Raw genomic sequence first — 25,210 nt, forward strand, 5'->3', positions numbered from 1 at the left:
TGCTTACTTACGATCTGGCACCTGGTTGCTATGTTTTTATAGTGAGGCGAAGTCCCTCCCCTTTCGCCGGATCACCATGGGACCTTATTTCAGAAAAAATATGTACGGTAGTTAATGGTGAGAGACAAATAATTTTTTGATCCTGTTTGAATTGTGCCATGAATTACACATTTCCCAATTTAAAAAGATGATTTTGTAATTCAAAAAAATCACTGTTTGTCGTAAAACTGCTCAAGTATGAAACTGTGAAAATATGTAATTAGAAAGACTACACACCTAAAAGTTGCGTAAATGACATAACTTTCTCTCTCCACAAGCTGCCCAGAGCCGCTGAAGCTAAGGCAATGCCTGTGTGTTTCGTACCGGGATGTAGTTCTTTTGTTCTTTGCTCGTTCTTTCGCTTCTTGGTTGATGAAAGGACCAGGAGTCACTGGTTAAAGCACATCAGGTAAGATACATTTGGTAACGTATATTGTGCAAGATGAAAATTGTAGTTCACTGAGCAGTTTCACACAAAACTAAATGATACTTTACTACTTTTATGTTTATGTTTTTTAAACTGGCAAACAACATATCACTTATTCATGGCATAATTCAAATGGGATTGTTGACTACCGTACATATTTTTTCCAAAATAAGTTCCCATGGCTGACTATGAAAGGGGAGGGACTTTGCCTCTCTATACAGTCCTGACCTCACACCCTGCGCACTATTATTGGCTGAGGGCTACACACCCACTGCCCAAAGATTTACACCCAGAAATGTCCCAAACACATAGAAATAAGAAAATACAGGCAGAGGGCAGGGTCGCTGCAGACACCTACACTGCCACACGCTTCTAGTGGGCCGTAAGTGATGATTGAGAGGTATTATTTTGTATGAGTCTATACATTGTTTTTTAGGAAAATCCTACACATTCTTCTTTCACATATTTATTTTAAGTGCTGTATCATCTTTATTATGAATCATTCCTTTATTCTATTAGATCACACTAACTTTCAAATAAACCAGAAACAACAAAATATACAATGTATACAGTGGATCAATTATTTACATTCTGCCTGATCTTTAAAACAGTTTGGTGACCTTCAAAATCTTCTAAAACTGAATTGTACTGATCTTTTGCTCAAGTTTGAGTCTGTGTTTTCCTTTGAATTAGAGAAGAATAAAGTATGTTGAGGAAAAATGTATACAGTCTCACAGCTGTAAGTAGCTTATGAGCTAATGTTTTGACAAGCTATTTTGACAAGATTTTGTAGCCGAAGGAGTAATGTTTCCATACCACTTTATGAATTCTGCCATTTTCTTATCATCTTCCTTACATGTGACCTCATTGGTCAAGGAGGAATCTACTCTATCCACCACTTTTAATCTTGAAATAAATAGATGTCACAGGTTTCTTGTCTCTTTTGTCATTACCTAAAGCAGATCCTGTGCATGAGTAATCCACAGCTGTCTTGTCACTGAATGGTAACAACTCAACTGAACTGACTTTTTTCCCCTCATTGGATGGAGATTTCAGTGAGACTTACGAGTTCATAGATATCCTACAATGTGGTAATATGGAAATATTTACATGATTTCCTTCTGATCATTTGCTGTATGTGTGTCTGCAACATTAACTGTGTTTTCAATTGATGAAGGCCAATCCACCTTTGCATCACCAGGTGGCAACGTCTGAACTGGACCAACACCAAAACTGTAATTGGCACCATGTCTGGTGTCAGTGGAATGGTCTGCTTTCTTGCCATTGACTGCTGTTGTGTCCTGATGACTGCTTCCATTCTGCTTTGTGGTCATATCAGTGGCAGGTCTCAGGATGGATCTCCTGGCCTTTTCATCAGTTCCATTGCTATTCGCCTGGGAGGTTCGTGGGTCTCGGAGGGTGCTGAAGCCGGCCTGAATCACTGACAGTGTCCTTTGATTTCCCTCTAGCCGCTGGCAACGATACAGCCCGCGAAATGCCGAGCGGAACTTCTGAGACATGGCATTGTATATCACAGGGTTGATAGCGCTGTTGGCATAGATGCATGTCCGACAAAACAACAGGAACCAAGCATCCAGATAGGGCGTGGACACAAAAGAGTTGATCAAAACTAAAGTTCGGTAGGGCATCCACAGCAGAGCGAAGAGGATCACCACTACTGCCAGCATCTTGGTCACCTGTATGGAAGAAGCAGATACAGTACATTAAAACTCCATTGAAACTGCTATGTGTAAATAATGTGATTTAGTGAAGCCACAGCCTTCCACAATGAGTGACACAGTGGTTTATGCAACATTAATTGGTGAAAACAAATTTATGAGACCCTGGGGTTCTGAAAAAGTTTTGAAAATCACATTGCTATTCACCCACAACAATCACATAAGCAGCTAAACATTTGTGCCAAAGCTCCAAGGCCCAGTGCAATATGAGCTGATGCATCGCTGTAATTTCTCTGATTAGCTCTGATTGCTTCATGATTATATAAGTCATCATCAACATGTCGGATGACGCATAAGCAGTTACCAAGAAGATTGTATGTGTGTGTGTTAGAGAGAATTTGTTCATATGTATGTGTGTACAGTAGTTTGACACCTATAATTAATATGTTGTGTACATGTTAAGGGGGGTTAACTGGCTAAATGAGTCATTTGCACAGTGAAAGACAAAAGAGAGGCAAGGCCAAGCAGGGAAAGGCAAAGGAAGGGAAAATTAAATCATGATAAAAAAAAAATAGAGCAAATTAGAGCACAAAACACCAAAAAGTTAAAGAACAGGAGCAAAATTAAATCAAACAAAATCATGATATAAATCAATATAAGAAAATGTGGTTGTAAATGTCTGTTTGCTAAGCCACCCATTGTTTCTGTTGAGCCTATCAAGCTTTCCATTCCAATGCACATAAACATTTTTTTTTTTTTTTTATAATGGCAGCAGATTTACCACACAAAATCTGTAGTAATTTTTCAAAAAATAAATTCTTGAATTCAGATGGAGGAAGACAAAAACAAGTTATCATTTCCAGCCGGTGATCGTCGCTGATAGATTTGATCAGCTCTAGCTAGCTATCTAGTGAAACTAACGTTGGCTGAAAGCACTTTCTGTAGTTGACTTTTTAATTTTTCCAGCTGACACTCATTAAAAACAGATATTTAAGAACAGACTGTACTGTTCCAACATAACAATAAAAAAGTTTTATGATGAGGACTATCCAATAAGTTTGGCAAATGTAACGCCATCTCAGGTAATGTTGGCTGGGTTCGCTAGAGGTGTAAACTTCCCTAAAGAGCAGGACAGAGTTGCTAACATTGACCTAAACTTTTACAGCATCCATATATTTGATGGATCGCCATCAAATTTTGTATAGACATTTATGGTCCCCAGAGGATGAAGGCTAATGACTTGGGTGATGCCTTGACTTTTCCTCCAGCACCACCAGCAGGTCAGTTATTCAGTGAAATATCTCTTCTACTATCTCTACATCTACTCAATGGGTTCACAGCAAAATTTGTAAAGATATTCATAGTTCCCAGACAATGAAGACCAGTGACTCTGGTAATCCTCTGACTTTTCTTTTAGCACTCCCAGGATGTTGACATCAGCGAGTGTCTTAACAACTAGTGTTGTTAACGACCATTAGATAGATTGGCAGGAAATTTGGAACAGACATTCATGTCCCTCTCTGGATGAATTCTAATAACTTTGGTAAACTGTAAACCTTTCTTCCAGTGCCATCAATTTTTTAAAATTTTCCAGTACTTTTCTTTATGACCACATACCTGCAAAACTAATCCCATAATTCCCAACAGCTTCAGCTGTACTTTGTGTTGATTGCTCATTAGCAACATGCTTAACTAAGATGGTGAACATAGTAAACATTATACCCACTCAATCATGAGCATGAGCAACCAGTGAATTGGAATCCAGTACAGGCAGCAAAGTCACAGAACTAAATGGACAGCAAGGACATTCAACCTATGTGTGTGTGTGTGTGTGTGTGTGTGTGTGTGTGTGTGTGTGTGTGTGTGTGTGTGTGTGTGTGTGTGTGTGTGTGTGTGTGTGTGTTCCTTTGTGTGCACAACATCCCTCAGCATGCCTTGACCCTCTTCCCCACCCTGCCCTACCAGTAGCTGGTGACCATGGTAACAGCTCAGACATTTCTGAACCCCTGAGAGACAGAGTTTGGGAATAGAGCCAGCCAGCCTGTAAGACTTCAGTGATTATTCTTATCAGTCGACAATAATGCTGCACACCTTCACCCCCATCCTTATCCCCTCCTAGCCTCACCCCTCCATCTGTGTCCATTTTAAAGCTCTCACCCTGCCTTCACTGGGCCGTTATAATTCTGGTGAAGCGTAGCTGCATTTCGTTCAGCTGCCCATGTTTTCCAAACCACAACAGAAAAAAAATGGCACAAAGTGTGGCAGGTTGATAGCAGGTATCATGCACATGCCTCGTCTCAGCAAAATGCTTTTTGAGATAAGGGTCTGTGTCCATGCCTTAAGCGCCAGTGGCAGCCACCTCAGCAGGTAGATAAAGAGCAAAAATCTCTGCACAACACTACGTTTAATTGAACATGAAGGAGGTGGGGAGGAGAGCTTTCTAATTATCTCTGTGCTGCGATAATGAGACAGAAAGCATCGGGTGACATTATGAAAACGCATATTATGACTGTAATTGTGTGACGGCAGGATACTTGACTGTGGCATTACAAACATTTTTTTTTTGTTACTAACAACAACATTCTCCCAGACTGAGTCCAGCCTTGCGTGCGCAGTTCTGCCCACTGAGCCAAAGAATTCACATTTAGCTTCTGATGCTATCAACTCGCCCTGGGCAACAATGACCAAGCTTCCTCATCTCTCATCCTCAACTTGCACTTGAGGAGATCACAGACATGAAGAAACTCTCAGAGATTAAAACTACACAGTAATCTCACACCACACTGTATTAATCTCCAAGCATAAAAGTGCTATTCTTTGGCGTGCACAAGTTTATCAAACTCCTATCAGATTGAGTTGGTCTATCAAATGATGAATGAAAGAGCATGAAGTGCCTATTGAAGAACTGAGTGGGTAAAATCATTTGCGGTATTAAGTACACTTCAATGTAAATCCCAAATCAAATTATGTAAATCTTCTACTCTTATATGGAGCCCCTTGAACACATCAGATTAGGATCGTCTCTCTGGTCTCACATGAGAGTTCAGTCTCACCGAGGCCTCTGTTCATGGAGAGATACACAATGATGGAGAATCAACCTATGATAAAGTTTGGAGGTCTGCATGTAAGGTAAAGCACTCAAGATCCATGAAACTAAAGAGTTATTGAGGAATCTATAACTTTGATCAACCTCTGTTGGCGAACTCTAGAAACTGCAGTGGTTACTGAAAAGTCTTTCTTTAGAGTTGCAACATGGGAGGAGCTCTTTCAGACATCCAGCAGTCCAGTTCAGCATAGACAATGTTAGTGGACTGGCAGTTAGAGCACTTCATAATGGAAATTAAACCCTCCCAGTTGCAAAATATGGACAACTGAATTATATGGTTCTTTGAAAAAGAAAAAGAAAGTCTAAATCTGCACAAAGCAATATTTTTATATTAAAAATGATAAATTTACCATGTTTCCCTCAACTCTACGGAGAGCTTTAGTGTCTTTCCGCTCACTGATATGGTTTTCTGGCCCACATCTTTACTGTTTGGTTCCAGCTAACTGTTAACAAAACCTCATTAACAGCAGCAGCTGTTTTTGGTAAACAAGCTCTTATAAACCCACTATACACTACCTGTCCAGTACCAAACAGCAGAAAGACAGAATTAGTGACTAACTGGTGAATACAGTGGAGCATGTGGAGCTAAACACATCAAAGGAGCCAGATATTTTTCTCAGTCAGTAAGAAAAATTGTTTGGTGTTGAGTCAATGGTGACCAAACCAGAGCTAAAAGGAAAGTAAATATTAGTCTTACATTTGTCAAGTGGCACACACCACAAGACTCCCAATGAATGCTAATGTTGCTCTATGTCTGCCAATGTGTTTATAGGCAACTGTTTGCTTTTCAGTTTGCCAAAGGTCCTCCAAACAGACTGAGGTATTAATTTTATGTCCAAAGTGTTTGTTCTAGTGATGACTGTGAAGCATCAGGTCTCTAGTGCCTATCATTCTAGAAAGCCAGGGGGCACTAGAGCGCTCCCACCAAACCTTTAAGACTATCTTGCGTATCTATTGTGTTGAAACAGGTAAAGAATGGGATGAGGGCATACCTCTCCTGTTTTTTGTTATCAAAGTGTTCAGGAGGCACAGGGTTTCAGTCCTGCAAAACTGGTGTTTGGCCACACAGTTCAAGGCCCACTGAAATTGTTGCATGAGGAGGTCATCTGCAATTCTTCTCCTAGACAAAACGTGCCTGACTACGTCAGTTCTTTCAGAGAGCATCTTCACCATGCCTGTGAGGTAACCAAAGAGGCATTGAAGTTTTCAATCCAGAGACTCTGTGCTGGCTTTTCTTCCTATCTCTGGTTCAGTACTGCAAGCCACGTTTGCAGGTCCTTACATGGTTGAGAAAAATCTGAGTGAAACAGATTATGTTATTTGCACTCCAGATAGGAGACGTAAGACTCGAGTGTGTCATGTGAGCATGCTGAAGTCTTATGTTGCCAGGTCTAGTGAAAAACATACATCCACTTCACCTAAGGTGTTGCATGTAGCTTTAGCCTCAGTGTTGCCTTCTTACTCTCCCCAGGAAGATGATTTAGTGATGCAAGATGCTTCTGTTCTGTGTGCTCGATTACAGAATTCCCAAGTGCTAAGTGATTTGGAAACTAATCTGTCTCACCTCTCTGGGTCCCATAAGAGTGACATTGTCGGGTTGATTGAAAATCATTGTGCACTATTCTCAGATGTACCTACCCAAACCACTGTCTTGCAACATGATATTGATATTGGTGATTGTCCTTCTGTTAAGTAGGATGTTTACCATGTGAACACCACAAAAAGAGCTAAAATGCAAAAAGAGGTTGAGTATTAACTGAAGCATGGCCTTGCTGTTCCTAGTTCCAGCTCCTAGAGCTCTTCATGTTTGTTAATGCCAAAGTCTGATGGGACCCCATGCTTTTGTACTTTGGTAAGTAAACAGTGTTACCGAGCCAGATTAGTACTCAGGTAAGTAAACAGTGTTACCGAGCCAGATTCATTTCCTCTTCCTCATGTGGAAGATTGCATAGATAGGGTTTGAACTGCTTGCTATGTCTCAAAGTTAGACTTGCTTAAGGCTACTACTGGAAAGTGCCCTTGAAAGCCTGTGCTTCTGAGATCTCTACATTTGTTCTACCAGACAATTTCCTGCAGTACACATTCATGGCATTTGGTATGTGCGATACCCGAGCCACTTTTTAACTCAGTTTATTTTTGATAACAGTATACAGATCTATAAAAGGCAATTTAGGCAAGGACAAGCATTACAGCTGGAGCGATTACAAAGTCACAACCCACAACAATTTTGGAAAGAAATAAATAAACTGGGCCCTAAGAAATTAAAGAAAATCTCAATGGAAATTATACTAGATAATGATGATATATAAAAATAAAAAAGAGGTAGTACTTGGAAAATGGGAGAACAATTTTGCTGATATATTTTCAGGAAACCATATTCCACCTGGTTTTGATGACATGTTCCTAAATGATATTTGTGCTATAAAATGTAAGATGGAGATGGCTATGAATACACCAGGATATAGACCAAATACATTTTTAAACCACAATATTACAATAGAAGAAGTTAAAAGGGCTGTAGATAAAGCACAATTGAATAGGGTATCCGGAATTGAAGGTATCCCAAATGAAGTCTTAAAATCTCCATATCTCTTAGATAAAAGAGGACCTTTATCTTTTCAAGACATGCTTTGAACATGGTATAATCCCGACAGTATGGGACAAGTCCATTATTAAGCCTGTTCCAAAGTAATTGAAAAATGACCCTAGAATAATTATAGGGGCATCAGCCTCCTTAGTACAGTTTACAAATTGTATTCTAATATACTGAACAACAGGCTCACACAACATTTAGAATTGGGACAGTATCTTGTTGATGAGCAGAATGGATTTAGAAAGAAACAAGCCTGTATTGATCATATAAACATAGCACAAAAAGTAAGGAAATTTGCGTTTGGTAGATTATTTCTTTGTTGTAACAATGCTTCTTGGCAATAAAGCTTATACTGTTGGAAAGCCTGTTTATTTCCCTTTTAAATGGTGCCACATTTGTAAGGAACGTGCATTTGTGGGATGAGCAGCAGAGCTGAGTATGTGGGTTGCGCCCATGAAAAATATGCCAACTCTTCTCTGCCAATGCCAAACAGCTTATTTTGCTGTAGCTATTGACTCTTGTTTTGAGCTTCTGGTACCCCCAGGTGCTGCCAATCAGGTGCCTGATTGGCATCGGATTGGCAGCACCTGTGAGCATGGGCCCTGCTACAGTGGTCAGTAGGTGTCTGCTCCAAGAATCGGCATGCCACACATGACTGATCTGGATAGGGCCCATGCGATAGGGCAACTTCAAGCCGGTGTTCTGTAAAACCAAGTCGCGGCATTATTTGGAGTGAGCCCTAGTACCATCTCCAAAGTGAAGGCCAAGTTCCATATAAGGGAGGATGTCAGAGACAGGCCGTGAAGTGGGCGTCCCAAGAAGACGACACCCCAAGAAGACGTTTCCTCACCCTGTCAGCACTTAGGTACCGTAGGCTGTTTTCTACAGATTTGCAGTCAAGGTTTGCAGGACAATATGGCCGACGGCTCTCTGCCCAGACAATCCGGAACAGACTACACACAGCCAATCTCCGGTCTCATAGGGCTGCCAGGAGGCCTGCCATGACTGCCCTTCACCATCAGGCTCGTTTGCACTGGTGTCAGCAACACATGCACTGGAACCTGAACATGTGGAGGAACGTTTTGTTCAGCGATAAGTCCAGATTCTGCCTACAGCAGTTGGATCGAAGGGTCAAAGTGTGGAGAAGACGCACAGAACGCTATGCTGATTGCTGCACTGATAGAGTGACATCTTTTGGTGGAGGCAATGTGATGGTGTGGGGCGGCATCTCCCTCACTGGAAAAACAAGGCTTGTCATCATTGGAGGCAATCTCAATGCAGAGAGATATTGAGATGAGATTCTGCAACCGGTGGCAATCCCATATCTCCACAGTCTGGGACTGAACTCTATCCTCCAAGATGACAACGCTCGCCCCCACAGAGCAGGGTTTATCAGAGAGTACCTCCAGAATTTGGGAGTGGAGAGGATGAAATGGCCTGCCTGCAGTCCTGACCTCAACCCCATTGAACACTTGTGGGATCAGTTTGGGCGTGTTGTTTGTGCCAGAGTGACCAACACAACCACGTTGGCTGACTTGCGACAAATGCTGGTTGAAGAATGGGATGCCATCCCACAGCAGTGTGTGACCAGGCTGGTGACCACCATGAGGAGGAGGTGCCAGGCTGTTGTGGCTGTGTATGGTTCTTCCACACGCTACTGAGGCTCCTGTTTGTTGAATAAATAAATTGTTAAATTGCCAATATGTCTTGTTTCTTCAATCTTCAATCATCCAATCCACCGGACACAAGAATCAATGGCAGAATAAGCTGTTTGGCATAGGCAGAGAAGATTTGGCATATTTTTCATGGGCGCAACCCACATACTCAGCTCTGCTGCTCATCCCACAAGTGCATGCTCCTTACAAATGTGGCACCATGTAAAAGGGAAATAAACAGGTTTTCCAACGGTATAAGATTTATTGCCAAGAAGCATTGTTACAACAAAGAAATAATCTACCAAACACAAATTTCTATACTTTTTGTGTTATGTTTACATTCAATATCGACTATTATTAGAACTAGAATTGCCAAAGGCAAACCCACTTTTGCATGTTTTGTTGATTTTCAAAAGGCGTTTGACTGGATTCACAGAGATCTGCTTGCCTTTAAACTTATGGAAGCAGATGTGGATGGTAGATTTTATAGAGCAATCCATCCTTATATCCATCCATCCAGTTGCCTGTGTTGAAATCAATGATATGTTTACTGACTGGTTTGATACACCTTTTGGAGTAAAACAAGATGACACACTTTCTCCAACTCTTTTAGCATTATTTGTGAATGACTTTGCCCTACAGATTAAGGAAGCTAATTTAGGCGTATGTATAGGACATGACATTAAATTGGACATTCTATTATACACAGATGATATAATTTTATTGGCTGAGTCTTAGTCTGATCAACAGAATATGTTAAAAATGGTTTAGTTTGTAATAAATCAGAGCAAAACACAAATAATGCATTTCAAAAAGAAAGGTATGGAAAGTAGTTTTGGTTCAGTCGCTTTAGTGTATGTTAGTGTCTATAAATACTTGGGTTTCTTTCTTGATGAATTTATGACTCATGAGGTTGGAATTGGGTCCCTCGCTGATTCAGCTGGGAGAGCTTTGGGATCAGTTATTAACAAATTCAATGTAATGATCTTAGTTATTGTACATAAACCAAACTCTACGATGCATGTGTCTCCCCCATACTGAATTATGCTGTAGGGGTAGGGGGTTTAAAAGAATCTAAAATTATAGAGTCCATACAGAACAGAACATTAAGATATTTTCTGGGGGTTCATAGATTTGCTCCGATTCCAGCAGTTCAGGGAGACATGGGCTGGGTACCAGGATCTGTACAATGAAAATGTGAAATGATCCAACCGTGGAACCGTCTAATCACAATGGCAGAGGATAGAATAATATAAGAGAGTATTTATGTGGAGTAAATTATACAGTTCTCCATGGGCAAAAGAGCTTCATTCAATTTTAGAGGAGGTGGACAAGCTGTATATCTATAGGAATAATCTTTGGTGTAATGTTAACTCCATTAAAAATAAGATTTTACTGAAATTTGCAGAAAGATGGTTTGAAAACGTTGTGTCAAAGCCAAAATTAAGGACATATATGCATATCAAACAGAATTTTGGCCCTGAATTATATGTTGTATCTTGTTTATCTGGAAGCCAAAGATTTTTAGTGGCACATTTGAGAGCTCGTATTCTTCCTCTGGCCATTGAGGTTGGTCGATTCAAAAATACTCCAGAGGAAAATAGACTGTGTGAGAACTGTGATTTGGGTGAAGTGGAAAGTGAGTCCCATTTTCTTTTGTACTGTACAAATTATGATGACTTACGAGAGTTACTGTTTCTTGAAATTGCTCGACAAAACCCTGAAATATTCTGGTGTTCAGATGAGCAAAAACTGGAATGGCTGTTTAATTTTGATGTATTTCAGTTTGCTAACTTTATCTCAATAGCCTGGAAAAGAAGGCAAGATAGATTGTTTAATTAGTGTATACTTAGAATTTTCAGTGATATATGGTAAGCTTCTGACAGTAAATTAGAATGTCTGTACTATTTAATGATGGTCTCTAGATTTGAAGGAGAAAGATTTTCTTTTTACAATATATACGTTGTACTCTAGTCCTGGCTTATTGGAATTTATGGTGTCTTGTATGCATGCATACAGTTGTATGCATCACACAGAAATAAAAATTTTATTTATTCATTCATTTTAAAGCCTGATCTGGAGAGTGTTTACTGGAGTGGCAAACTGTGAGGCATATCTTGAAGATGTGGTAGTCAACTCCACTGATTAGTAATCTCACGTGGAAGCCCTGTCCACTGTGTTTCAGGGTTTGCAAGAGGCCTCTCTCACCTTGAAACTTGCAAAATGTGAGTTTGCTAAGGCTAACATTACCTATCTAGGCAAACAGGTTGGTCAGGGCTAAGTGCGTCCAGTAGATGCTTACAGCCATCTCTAAGTTCCCTGTTCCCACCTCTAAGTGGGAACTGCATAGTTTTCTTGGCTTAGCTGGTTACTACTGAGGGTTTAGCCATTACTTTGTTTCAATTGTGTCCCTTCTGACAGACCTCCTTAGCCCGTCGAAGCCCCAACAATGCTCTGGGCCCTCCAGCATTTCGAGGCTTACGTTGGCTCGACCCCTCAGCCAGTGATAGTTTTTACAGACCACAACCCTCTTGTGTTTCTAAATCAGATGTAACAGTAACCAGCAGCTCATGTGTTTGGCTCTTATGGCCCAGAACTTCAACATAGAAATCCATCACAAAAAATCACAAAAAATGGGCGTGGCAATGTTGTGGCCAATGACCTCTCATGTGTACCTTAGTATGGTTGTCATCTCAAGGGAGGGGGTGTTACATGTCACGCTGTGTCTTGTTATTGTTTTTCTTGTGTGTGTGTGTGTGTGTGTGTGTGTGTCTTTTCTATGTCTTTGTGTTCTAGGTGCAGCTCACTGATGACTCACTGAGGATACCTGTGTGAAGATGTGGGCTGGGTCTATATAGGTTGTTCCTTCCTCTGCCCACACTCTCTCTCAACTCCCTTATTTTATACTTTTTGTTTTTTTGTAAATAAATGTAATCTTTTCGCATCTTATGTTGCACCTTTCGAGCCAGTCATAGAATGATAATATACTAAAAATAAAAGCTCTTTCAACATGAAAAGGGTTGTGAGGCCAGAGCTAATTTACAAAGTTTATTGCCCACACTTTCTGCTGCTCAGCTACACATAATTTTCCTCTCTAAAGGTCAGACGTGCTTTATGGGTTGGTGGTCACATAGCTAAAATTGGTTGAGTGGAGGATGTGGTTGGATATCAAAAAGTTGATGCCAAGGAACACGTTGCTGTGCAATGTCGAAGCAGAGGAACCATCAGTGGGGTCAGAATGCACTCCCCTCACTGTCTGGCCTCTATAATTGGAAACTGTGTTGTCAGTGGTGCGGTTCCACGAGGAAAATTATCTCTTGTAATGGATAGAGACACTGTGTAAATGTAGCTAGTCTTGTGTGCAAAGGACACACCACATTATACATTTTATCAGCCTCTTCCAGGTTCATCACAGAAAAAAACTTTTTTACCATGAAGATTTAAAAGATTTACCATGTGCTGCCATCTTGTCAACAAGAAGTAACAAGTTGGCTTAAAGGTTGTGGTGGTTGCCACGTGAAGTTCATAAATGGAAAAAAAGCAGGGGCTTCAAGGTTCTTCTTCCTGCCTCTCATCAATTTAGCTGCCACATCAGTTTGGGTTGATGTGATGGTTCAGCTCTGAAACATCATTAGACCAGCGTCCATGTGGACACCTCAGTCACCCAGCAGGCAGGGAGGCTGGTGCAAGACTTTGTATCACAGAAATCATTGCTACAGATGAAGTGTGTGACTAGTACATTTGTTTTTGCCCCTCAAAGTGTAATTTGGCCTTTTCTGTCTGTTGATGTGACCTTTCTAATGTCCCTTATAAATATCACATATTTCTGCAGGACAGGAACATGGTGATATTTCTGTTCTGATAGTTGCACAGGGCAGAAATATCACTATCTGATGAAGTAATTGTTGGCTTTTGTCAACAAATCAACTGGTCCAAGTCCAGAAATCAGCAAATCGTTGCTATCAATGCTATTCTAAGTTAGCAGTGGTCATTTTGTACTTTGAAGTAATGAAAATCATGCAAATGGTTCAGAAAGTAAAGAAAAATTATGGATTTTCAAGTGGAAATACTATAAAAATAATATCTCATCCATCATGAATCTGGACACAAATTAATTTAATTGTATCTAATGAGTTCCTGATGGGCCTTTATAACTGTTCTCTAGAACACCAAGCTATTTTTATCAGTGACAGACTGACATCTCCATTTATATAATCACACTTATTATAAAAGTTAGGGATAAAAACTCCTTTATGAACAATGTGAACAAGACTAAGAGTCTACAGCCACTGCTAGCAGTTCTGTGAGGCTGTAGGCACAGTGGTGGTTTGAGTAAAATGCTAACATTAGCATGTTAACCTGCTCCCAGTTACAATGTTAACATGCTAATGATATTAGCAGGTAATAGCAGGTAAAGTTTACCAAGTTCACTATCTTAGCTTTGCATGTTAGTGTTCTAATGTCTGCTAATTTGCACTAAATGCAAAGTACTGCTGAGGATGATGGTGCTCTGGCTGAAAAAATAAGGGATCACCAAACTTATTACAATTCATCCTGTAGGAAACATCGATCAGATTACTAGATTTAATCACAGTCCATCTGACATTTCACTCTAAACTTCACTCTCAAAAATGACACCAGATGACAAGTCAGGAGGTCAGCAAATTAGTTCCTGTGGAGCCTCATCCGACTGTTTCTGAAACCAACAATTCAACATTCATTCTTACTTCACATTGTAACAGAGGTGTTTCCCAAAAGCATTGTAACTGAAGATGTTCTTAGAAATGATTGTAGATAAATGAGTACTTCCTACACACTTTTAGGAGGCTTAGATCATCTTAAGAACCTCCACAACTTGCAGAAGGATGCTAAAAAACAACTTTCTAAACAAGTCACAGTGATTTTAGAGGAGAGAATATTGTAGTCTACAATCAGACTGTCTACACAGCTGGAATGATGAAAAAAGCAAGTTTCACTGTAGTTACTTAGGGTGTGCCTGAATACAAATACGTTATTCAACAAAGCATAAATAGTTGTTTTTTACGAATATTTGTTTCGTACAAATATTTTTAAATTAATTTCTTTTCCGGATGAAAAAAAAATCATGTCAAATACCAGCGTGCAGGTCGGTTACATTGCTATCTCAGTCTCTGTCCTCTGCTCCGCTGTTATGTCTATCAGCGTGTCTCAACAAGGGGAGTCACATCCACCTGCTACATGATGCACATTTCCTTATTTGGACATCACTCCCAGAGTTGGGGGTGTTCCCCAGAGATAAAGCTGATCTACTTACACATGCGAAGTGCTTTCAAGGGACTCTCCATAACCTGTTGTTCCCCTTCTCCTTTCCACAAAGTTGGGTTGTAAAAAATAGGCAATAAATTAAAAGTGCAAAGCAAGAATTGCCTTTGAAGTTCTTCCCTACATTTTACATGCTGTGCTGTGTTATGGGTGTCTGTCTGCACATTGGCAACACATTTGGTTTTAGCTCAGTGGTCAGTGCAGTCATCTATGATCTGAGAGACTAGAGTTTTAGACCCAGTGTGGGGACCTCCTTCATAAGATAGTTTATTCATAAACACTTTTAACACTTTAATATCCTACAATTAATAGTGTAATAAAAACAAAAACTGGATTTTTACACCTATTTCCATTTTTTTTTTAATACAAATATAAATAGTTTTCCTGCCTCAACAAATATGGATACAAATACAAATACTGGGCCCTCTGCACATCCGTAGTAGTTACACAAGATGACGTGAGCTGTTACGTGGCCTGTGTAGACTTCTGTATTGATTAAAATAGAAGTGTATCTGCTCCATCAGATGCGTGTGAGGCAGAGGACTGAAAAACAAAGCAAGAAACAAGTAACTCCTCCTGTGTGGACAAACTGTTAGACAACTGAATAAGCACTTCATCTGAAGCATACTGAGGGAACCTCTGGGAAAACACTATGAAGGCTTCAGACCTGCTTTTGGTTTTAAAATTCCATACTTTTAAGAGGAACAACACTTTACAATGATTCAGTCATAACCTACCTGGTCAGGTGAAAAGAAATTCAGTAAAATGACAGGCTGATCTTTTTCTTTCTTCAGTTATATGTATATGTGAACACTTAAATGCACACATGTTCAGAAACCTCTGAGACTATTACTTTTGTAGAGAGCAAAAATATCTCTACAATAGCTTTTCAGGTTTTTTGTAAGGACTTAATGTGAACACAAAACTACTTAACCCTGGAATAAAACAGGCTTTGTCGTCTTCTTGTCAAGTCTGAAAAGACTGAGAGAATGTGCATGAAATAGCAAAGAGACAGACCTTTACTGCAGAGCAATACCATGCAATCTGGCTTTCTCAGTAGGAAGGCTCTTTGACTACTCAGCCAGAGGAAAAGTAGCCATTACCACCCGATTGCCTTCAGGGCCTCATAACAGCCGGGACAGAGAGCTGACATGAGGGCACTTTTCTGAGGCAATGGATAGCAGAGACATCGTCACCTTGCTGTTAAGAGGGAATCATGGCCTCTATATTCCCAGCAGATCACACACACAGCCAATGCTGAGACCGGGGTCAAATGTGACTAAAGCTATCGCACAGCAATTACTTGACAGATAAGACACAATGTAACAACAAGAAAGGAGAGAGCAGAAGTGGTTAATGGGAAGAGGGTAAATGCGGGATGAGCCACAGACCTGTTTCCTTGAGGAGAGCGCGCTCTTTGGACGGCTCTGGCGACCCCCCTTCCCCGCTTCAGAGGCTTCCCGGCAGCTTCGACGCAGCGTGGTGGCACTGGCGTCAGGATGGTTGGGCAGAGGGCTGGAGGGACACAAGCAGCATGTTAGAGCACTCATCCCAGTGGTTGGTTTAATTGTTTGGTTAACATGTTGAGGAAGAGGTTGGATTTAACATGTGGTAAGGGCCCTTTACTGGGAGGAAAATCCTGCAAAAACATCCAGTTTTTGGATTAAAACCACCAGAATTTTCTCCTGAAATGCAGTCATTCATTGTTTTCCTCTAATTAAATTCTTGACAGGGCAAAAACAGCATGTTACAATCACTTCTTCAGTCAAACAGCATAAATCTATTACTTGCCCAAGAGCAAATTTTTAACGAGGCCAATAATGCTGGCCATAAATAGAGATGTAAGCCAATCAGAAATTTCTTTCCTTGCTTTTGTTTTGCTTCAAAACTGAGAGTTGCTGCCAATCAGCATTTTTATATTGCAAGAAATATCAAAATCCCTTGAATGGCATCCTTTTTTTCCTCTTTATTTGATATGTTGGAGGATACACTACAGAGGTATCCTTACTCACAACTGCATTATAGCTTTAACTCCCAAAACAATCATAATGATATCAGTTGTTTAAGTGAGAATTCTCTGCAAGATGACCTTCACTGCGATTCAGTGAGTCCACACAATGATGCAATCACTTGTCGCATAAAGCAAACATTTCGAAGTTTCTGTAAAAGCAAAACTGAAAGTAATGCATAAAAACAGATTCTCATCAGCACTATATGATTAAAAGGTCAATCTTTTGACTTTGGATATTTTCTTATATAATGTTTGTTTATCATATAAGATCATTCATAATTTTTCTCCACCACCAGTTAAATAGTTTGTAAAGACCTTTAGTGCTGGTACAAGATCAGCAAGAGCCTCCACTAGAGAGAATAACATTTTTGTGTTGTATTCTGGTCAACAAAGTTGCTCTAACTAGTACAGCCTGGATGTTCTACACTTATACTATACCACTAGTGTCAAAGAAATACGTAATACATTTTAAAGCTGGATTGAACAATGGCTCAAGGATATTCTCTCACTGAGCTTCATTAAAAAGTGTTAAACATAGCCGATTTGACTAAGTCAGACTGCTCATACAAGCTTCAGATAAACTTTGGAATACATTTTTGCACAAAACAAGACCTGTGGATTTTGTCTGGATTTTTCTCTTCCATCACTTACATTAACAGCAAATATGAACAGGAGGAATGCTTACAGCATGCAAAAATGTTTCAATGTTCATATGGGCACTTGACTGTTGTTTTAAGACAGAATTGAAAAATTGTGAACCTGTCCTTTTAATTTGACTCTTCCTGCCAAGTTAAAGCCCATGTCTTTGAAACTATTCTCCCTCTGCAAGACAGACTTTGCGTTATAAATTTCAGGATGATCTCGACTGGGGTTTATTTTCTTGGACTTGACAAAGCTCCTTCAGAGTTACATAGGACACAATATAACTGTTTTCACAGGCTGAGTGGCACTCCTCATGACAAGTGAACTGATCTTCTCAAGTAAAATCACTGGAGTGCACTTTGGTTTAAGATATTTCATGCAAACCCACTGGTACTGTCCTTGTTCACCATTTTACCTGAGGTAGAGGATCCGTGCTATCAGTCCGTACAGCACAATGGCCAGGAGCAAAGGGATGACGTAGAAGATGGCAAAGTCGATGAGGTAGATGGGCAGGTAGAGCTCCCGCTTCACCTTGTAACCACACTGCACATGTCCATCCTGGCTCACCTACATGTCACACAGTTGTCATATAGGCACTGCAAGAAAGCAGGCTGGTGGCTCACAGACTCTCGCTGTGATATGCATGTAATAATGTCATGAGTACAATCTTTTACATCTGCACACATGTAATAATACTGCTTTCAGAAATGGCAGAGCTCATAAAAAGCTTTTTACATTTCCCTGCTGTTGAACCAGCATTTATCTTGCAAATCGCAGCTGTTTTATTTCTCTTTTCATGACTCATATACTTACTGAAACACTGCAAAGGGTACTATTGTCTGTATTTTCAAGTACTGCCTGCAAGTGTTTCCACATAGCAATTCAGCCTGTAAAACTATATGTTTAAAAATGTTATGTGCTCTTCACTCTCATTCAGTTGTGTGTGTTTTTAGTGTTTTCTAGTTGATCATTGTGGCCACAGATGCTAACTTCTGTCTGAAAAAACTGGAAGCATTCAAAAAGGCAGTCAGTAATTACTCTGCCGTTGCTCTCACACACTTAATAGGTAACATGCAAAATGTAATGTGCAATGTATTTCTCTAACCTGAATGTCCACCAGGAAAAACCACAGCATGCAGTAGACGCAGGTGAAGATCCAAACCCCGGCAATGATCCGCTTCGCCCGGGTAACTGTACAAACAGTCTGAGCTTTCATTGGATGGCAGATAGCTATGTACCTGCACATGGTGAGAAAACACAATGTCAAGTTAACTGTGACTGTTGAGTTTTTTTCTTGTTTTTCTTTTAGTCCCACCAATCTGTTGGCAAGTAGATGCCACTGAGCTCTTTATGCAATGTTTTTCCCATGTAGAGCAGTGACCGTGGGTAATGGCAGCTCAGGTGTCAGATTTTCACACTCTAGTCCTCCTCTATAGCCGAATGTGTATACTCTTCCATCTTGGATCATAAACAGAAAGGCCACAGACCTACCTATGATTCTATGAAACATTTTTGAACAGTCAGTTTAGATCTTTAGATCATAGAAGTTTACAAAATAAAGTTGATTATGTTCTTGAATGTTAAGGACCATACAAGTGTTTTTGCACACTTAACATAACTGTCAACCAAGGTCCATTGGTTTCCTCTTACTTTCATACAACATGGAAGGTTATAAAGTCTTCAAACTTGCAGAGATTGTTTGTTTTGTTATAATCTAGTATAGACTCCTCTCGTCAATCTTCAATTTCAGCCGTATTACCACACAACACTGTAACTGTTACACTAGTACAGTAAAAGCAGTCAAGAAAATATTTTTTGTTTGTAATTTGAGTGGGTCCTAACAGATCCTAACTACATGTTGAAATAGAGAAACTGAAATACTTTTAAAACAAAGATTGTTATAACCCATCCCCATTTTGATTTGGTCACACAATGTTTCCTACACAAACCTTACAAGATAGTCCAAATGATATTATTTTGTGGGTTGCAGGTTGCATCTACCAGAGTACTGTCTATTCTAAATCTCACAGGTGTCTGCTTTCTCCCCTGAATAATAAAATGTTTGCTTGGGTTTCTCAATTGCTCCTCTTCTTCTTCACTGGAACATACATCTGCTGAGCTGTGGCACAGTCTGTGGAAATACTGGATTTAATAATGTGTGCTCTTGATTTAATAATTCAGGCTTTTGATTTGACAGAGTTCACCCTCATGCCATTCTCTCATCCTGCATACACACTCACTATGGATCGCTTGGATTTAGATATGCGAGAATACTTCAGGTTTTGGCATGTAGGCTCAATACTGTGTTATTTCTGAGATCCCTTAAACGTACGCAAACCTGCAGCAAATCTGGTTGTTTTACCTGTTCATCTTTCACCACGCATCAGCACATCAAGAAGTAACTGATATTACAGGGGAAATGTCTTTTTTACTATCTTCAAACTCCTGGCTGACTGAATGTGTTTAGTGCCCTCTACAAAAGGGGAACAGGCAAAGTAGATAAATAAAGAGCACTAATTAAGTAATCTGTGTGCACAAATTATTAAATCAAGGGCACAAATTAGTTCTTTTTTTTCCTTGGCCCCTCCTGGGATCCATGAGATTAAAACATGATTGAAACATCATATTTTCTAGGACTTAATGTGCAAGACAGTTGAGCAAGAATATCTGAAGACCTGCAACACTTGCAAGACTGTCATTGTTATGTACATTTAAAAATAAAGGTTATCTCACACAGCTATGGACTGTCAGTATCTAGACCCTTTATCTAAGCAGAGAATGGACATGTAGTTTAATAATCAGCAGAAAGTCCACTTACTGACTGATCTGCTCCTGCTGTTTGTTTTTCTTGACATCAGCCTGATATCCACAGACTGCTACTAGCTAGCATTAGCTACCTGACAGATAAAGACAGATTGAACAATGTAGAATCTACATACTTTTCGACTCTCAGCATTTCAACTGTCTTAACAAGATAATACTTATAAATGATAAACTAACACAAACCAAGAGCACAGATCAGTATACAGAGTAATTTTCAATCTGTTCCTCTGGTAGATGCGACTGTTAAATTCACAAGATCGCCAGAGACAACCAGCCACCTGGAGTCATGACTGACTGCAGCAGGCGAACGTGTAGAGTAACTAATGACTTCAGTTTACAAGACGGTCATGACTCAAGACAGCTAATGTAGCGAAATTCATCTACTTTACTTTTTGTCTAAAAGTAATCTTTTTGTGCACGTTGTAATACAGTTTACAGGACGGTAATGACTCAAGACAGCTAATGTAGCGAAATTAATCTACGTTACTTTTTGACTGAAGGTAAACTTTTCGTGCACATTGTAATACGGTTACCAGACGTTGTGGTTTGTCCGGGATTTCCCGGTTTCAAGCTGTGTGTCCTGAATCTTGACAAATATCTGAAAAACACTTAAGAAGTCCCAGTTTTCACCATTAAAATAATAATTGTTATATGTACTTGTTTTCAGCACTTACATAGACATTTAGCATGTTCTATCTCACTCATTATTACCCAACCAAATATAAAAATGTAAGCAATGCACCACATGTCTGAATTCAACACTGAATTCTGTCTGTACGTGTGTCAATAAATAAATGTGTCGTTGTCACGGCTGCTGCTAACCTATGACACTTGCGGCTCTTTCTGACAGAACCTGTCAGTATGCTAACGGTTAGCTATCAAGCCAAAGAGAGCTCCAGGAGGGTCATTATCAGTCAGGCACGGTGGAAATGCCGATATAAAAGGTCATATTAAGACGGCCAAACATAAGCAGTGGTTTCCCTGAGAGCTCCAGAAAAGAAACTCTAACTAAGAAGAAAGACTGCAAAGCATGAAGTACCTGGCAATCTTCTTAAAGGTAACTTTCTTTACAGGCTCTTGGTTTTTGTTATTAACGAGGTGCAGTTGTGATTTAATGGTTTGCTGTTTTAATCTTTGTTAACTTGCGACCAGTTCGTGTCATAGTGTTGTGAAGATGTAAGTTAAAGTAATTTTTATGTTGTAGCCTATAAAGTTATTTACAGGCCACAAAGAGATTTGTACCTTGTTTTGTTTGTTTTTGTTTTTTTTTAAAAAAAGCTGGCAGAGAATGTGTCACCATTGGTCATTTAGCTGGCAGCCTGCACTTGTGCACACTGACAAATACCTTGGTGGATTTTGGGAGACAAAACTGTTCACGGTGTTCAAAGGTGCCCTCAGTAGGTGTGTTAAGTGCTGAAATAATTGTCCATCATCCTGATGAAAACGCCTAGGGTGCGTGCATACATGTGTGCGTGTATGAACATGTGGTACAGGGTCCCGGTTTTGGGGTTTGAAAATCTGAGACCCTACACTGTAATAATTCAGTTTAACTCACAATCTAGACATTTCACACACTGTGCAAAAGCAAAAGTCTGAATAAATCTAATTAACACTAACAGAATTTTCCAAATCAAAACAAGCCAAGGCCATCACTCACTCCTTTTCCTGGTTCATATGTAGAGCATACACTTGTCTTCTTACACACTAGAGTCAAAGCCCTCTCCAGTTAAAGTAAAATTCCTGCTAGTAACAACTCAGAACAACACAAGCCAGCAAAAGCTGCAATGAGATTAGTGGTAGTTGGTTACTTGTCCACCCTCACCTCTCCACAGTGAAGGCGGTGATGGAGCAGGACGACACGTTGATGCCCAGGTACTGCAGGTAGGTGATTCCCAGACAGCCAGCATGCCCAAACACCCAGGTGCCGGTCAGACTATCCGAGACATTGGGCAGCCCCGCCGCCACCAGCACAGTCAGGTCGGCTATGGCCAGGCTCACCAGGTAACAGTTGGTGGGTGTCCTCATGTGGCGTGTGGTGAGGACCACAAAGACCACCATGATGTTACCCACAATACCCACACCGCACACAAGCAGGACCAGGAAGACAGACACTGTCTTGTACTCCAGGGACTCAGAGACAGTGACGGTGGGACTCAGGGAGATGTTGGTCGGAGTGTCAATTCTGGAGCTCACGTTGTCGGTCATGTCTGCTAACAGCTGGTCTTTTTTGCTTTTTTGTTAATCAAAGGCTCCGTTCATTTGATTAAAGCTAAGATATGAGGGGCATGACTCATAAATGTCGCCATGTTTCTTCTTCTTCATTTAGAGCATTGACTCTCATTTAAAGCCAATCAAGTTGAAAGTAGCGTATGATATTGACTGGCTATCCACTGTGTGTAGCTAGTGTGTTTGAAGTTGTGAATCTTTAACATAACATGGGTTTGATCGTGTTATTACTAAAGAGGATATGAATTTGTGTTTAGAAACTATGGGTATTGAGAAAAGGAAAGAAACACTGGTCTTGTTTTCTTGTCTTTGATATTTCCTTCTGTCCTTCACCTTCTCTGTCCACCTCACTGTCTTCCTTTTAAACTAATGTGGGGGAAGGACAAAGAATAAGATGTTGAAGGTAATTCTCCCAGGACTTCCAAACACCACTCAGGCCCCCAGTAAGTCACCTAGAAATAGAAAATGAATTCAGTTGATTGGACAAATGGGGAATAGACTTGAGAATAACATTTGCATTGGCTTTGGACTGTAACATGTCAATGACACCCACACATATTAACACATACACAGAATTTCTCTGTGTTGCCCTCAAGTAAATACTGTTTGGAAGCAAAAGTGCTCATGCAATCAGATAAAGCATGAGGTGGTTAAAACAAAGGGGTGGAGGTGGGGGTGAGGGGAATAAAAGAACAATACAAGCTGTTGGTTTCAAATGGCACTTATATGCTGTTTGAAAATGTAGTGCTGGAACTGCAGAAATCTTGAAGGGAAAAGATCAGCAGTAGTTTGATTGTTCTCTGGATAGAGTCATTTTTTTAGATGATGAGACATCTTTTGCACAATGTTGACATTTTGTCCTGAGGGTGGTGCTAGAGTGAAGCACATGGAGTGTCTGAATTGGAAAGGTTTCATCCTCTAGTGAGCATGAATTTGCTCATTAAATTTCATGCCAATCTGACCATTATGTTTCTTGTGTATAAGTTGAAGGTTTGGCCAGATGGTGGTGCTAAAGAAAAGGTCTGGAGGTCACCAAAATCTTCAGGATTCCTCCTCTTGAAACTATGAAAAATTGTCAGCTAATATCATGGAAATCTTGTCATGAGATCTGGGTATACCTTGTGTACATCTAGTTTGATTGTTCTTCACCTCTCAATCCTTCCAGAAATCGATCTGATCTGCCATCATGAGTGGCGTTCCAATGCTCTCATTTCTACTCCAGGAGGATCCAGGAGCTAGAACTGGTTCCTGAGGAGGCTTGAGCAAGGATACACAAGCCCAACCCAATCCATCGGTGACTTGTGTGTACAGCTGTTTGGGAACTTTTAAGTGCATCAACACAATACTGCAATTTGTAGATTTGATTTGTTTTCTGTTCACAATCTTAAAACTAGTGGATGTGTATTATGTTGCGATTAAATAAGGACACATAAAACAATTTTCATCATTCATCTGAAAGATTTTTCACTTTTAACCTGTATTATGGATAATATTAGTCATGGTCAGGAAGAGGAGGAGAGTTTTTGGCAACATTCCATTTTGTCATTGCTTTTGGTTGTCTTTTAAACTGTCTATCAGCATTATTCAGTCACATGTGATGCTGCAAACCATTAACAGTGCATCTACTAATCAATTTTGATGGTGTCCACCCCTGAAACAACCAGGCAACTAATTTACTTTCTACTATATTCTCTTATTTGTTGTGTACCACAACATCAAAGCAAATCTCTTGCATGTGTAAACCTACTTGGCAATAAACCTGTTTCTGATTTCTGAATCTGGTATATCCTACACAGTATGAGGCATTCTAATCACAAATACTGATGAAAACAAAATTAAGACTGCACAGCCATGCTAGCTGCTCTAAGAGGTTATAATAACAACAATAATAATGCTAATCTTTATTTATAAAGCACTTTTCAAAACCCACGTTACAAAGTGCTTCACAAGGGCAGCAAAATAAAAAAGACAAATCATAAAATCATTTGATTTTAGAAACACAGATAAAACCAATTTGGTGTAAGATAAAACATAAGAAATTTTGGAAGACAGAAAGAAATAAAAGACAAAATACAAACTGAAGTAAAATCAGGAAAGGCTCTCGGATAGGTACGTTTTAAGAAGAAATTTAAAAGAAGTAACTGACTCAGCAACCTCATTTCCTCAGGCATATTGTTTCAGTGCCTCAGGGCCCTGACTGCAAACACTCTAGTTTCAGTCTGGCATCTGGACCAGATAAAAGACCTCAGCCCAAGGATCTTAAACTCTGTACTGGCTCATACGGTACTAAGAGGTCAGAGATGTAGCAGGGAGAGAGGCCATGAAGTAAGTCAAAAGTAATCAGTAAGATCTTAAAATCAATTCTAAAACATACTGGGAGCCAGTGTAAAGAGGGTAAAGGTGTGATTGATGTTGTGTGATCTTGGTTCTGGTTAAAAGCCTGGCAACTGAGTTCTCTACAGTCTGAAGTCAGTCAATAGATTTTTGATTAAGCCAAGTAAAAAGGCTGTTGCAACAATCCAGGTGTGATGAGATGAAGGCATTTTAAATAATCTCTGTGTCTTTAAAAATGAAAATAGATCATATTTTTTACATATTTCTAACAATGCCAAGATTCCTGGCAACAGGCTATTTGTTTTTACTTCACTCTGACGGTCACCACGGTCTAAATAGAACGATAGCCTTCATTCCAGAAAGGCACAAAGGAC

At 39.9% G+C, this 25,210-nt stretch overlaps 1 protein-coding gene and 1 long non-coding RNA gene across 4 annotated transcripts; one reads left to right on the forward strand and one right to left on the reverse strand.

Annotated features, from left to right (window-relative positions):
- Positions 1-454: 454 nt before the first annotated feature.
- Positions 455-22,871, reverse strand: trhr2 (thyrotropin releasing hormone receptor 2). Of its 3 annotated transcripts, none has more exons than XM_042410878.1 (5): positions 22,099-22,871; positions 18,559-18,691; positions 17,869-18,020; positions 16,192-16,315; positions 455-2,163 (listed from the first exon to the last, which is right to left on the reverse strand). In XM_042410878.1, the coding sequence occupies exons 1-5, from the start codon at positions 22,479-22,481 to the stop codon at positions 1,573-1,575; spliced, it is 1,383 nt and encodes a 460-aa protein (XP_042266812.1). In that variant the 5' UTR covers positions 22,482-22,871; the 3' UTR covers positions 455-1,572. The 3 variants fall into 3 exon arrangements, with proteins under 3 accessions (XP_042266812.1, XP_042266814.1, XP_042266813.1); XM_042410880.1 differs by lacking the exon at positions 455-2,163 and adding an exon at positions 15,226-15,343; XM_042410879.1 differs by lacking the exon at positions 455-2,163 and adding an exon at positions 15,741-15,965.
- On the forward strand, positions 20,957-23,953 carry LOC121896846. The gene is made up of 3 exons (XR_006096126.1): positions 20,957-21,333; positions 22,109-22,157; positions 23,668-23,953. It is a non-coding gene; the product is annotated as an uncharacterized LOC121896846 (long non-coding RNA).
- The last annotated feature ends 1,257 nt before the right edge of the window (positions 23,954-25,210 follow it).

This window comes from Thunnus maccoyii, chromosome 5, assembly GCF_910596095.1.
Source record: "Thunnus maccoyii chromosome 5, fThuMac1.1, whole genome shotgun sequence".
Lineage (NCBI taxonomy): Eukaryota > Metazoa > Chordata > Actinopteri > Scombriformes > Scombridae > Thunnus > Thunnus maccoyii.

Bases quoted from the DNA above. Each gene is read 5' to 3' on its own strand.
- trhr2 (XM_042410878.1), bottom strand. From the start codon at position 22,481: ATGACCGACAACGTGAGCTCCAGAATTGACACTCCGACCAACATCTCC. The intron at 18,021-18,558 runs GTTAGAGAAATA...TGTGACATGTAG, and splicing joins TTTTCCTGGTGGACATTCAG to GTGAGCCAGGATGGACATGT. The intron at 2,164-16,191 runs GTCTGTGGCTCA...TCTTCCATACAG, and splicing joins CGCTCTCCTCAAGGAAACAG to GTGACCAAGATGCTGGCAGT.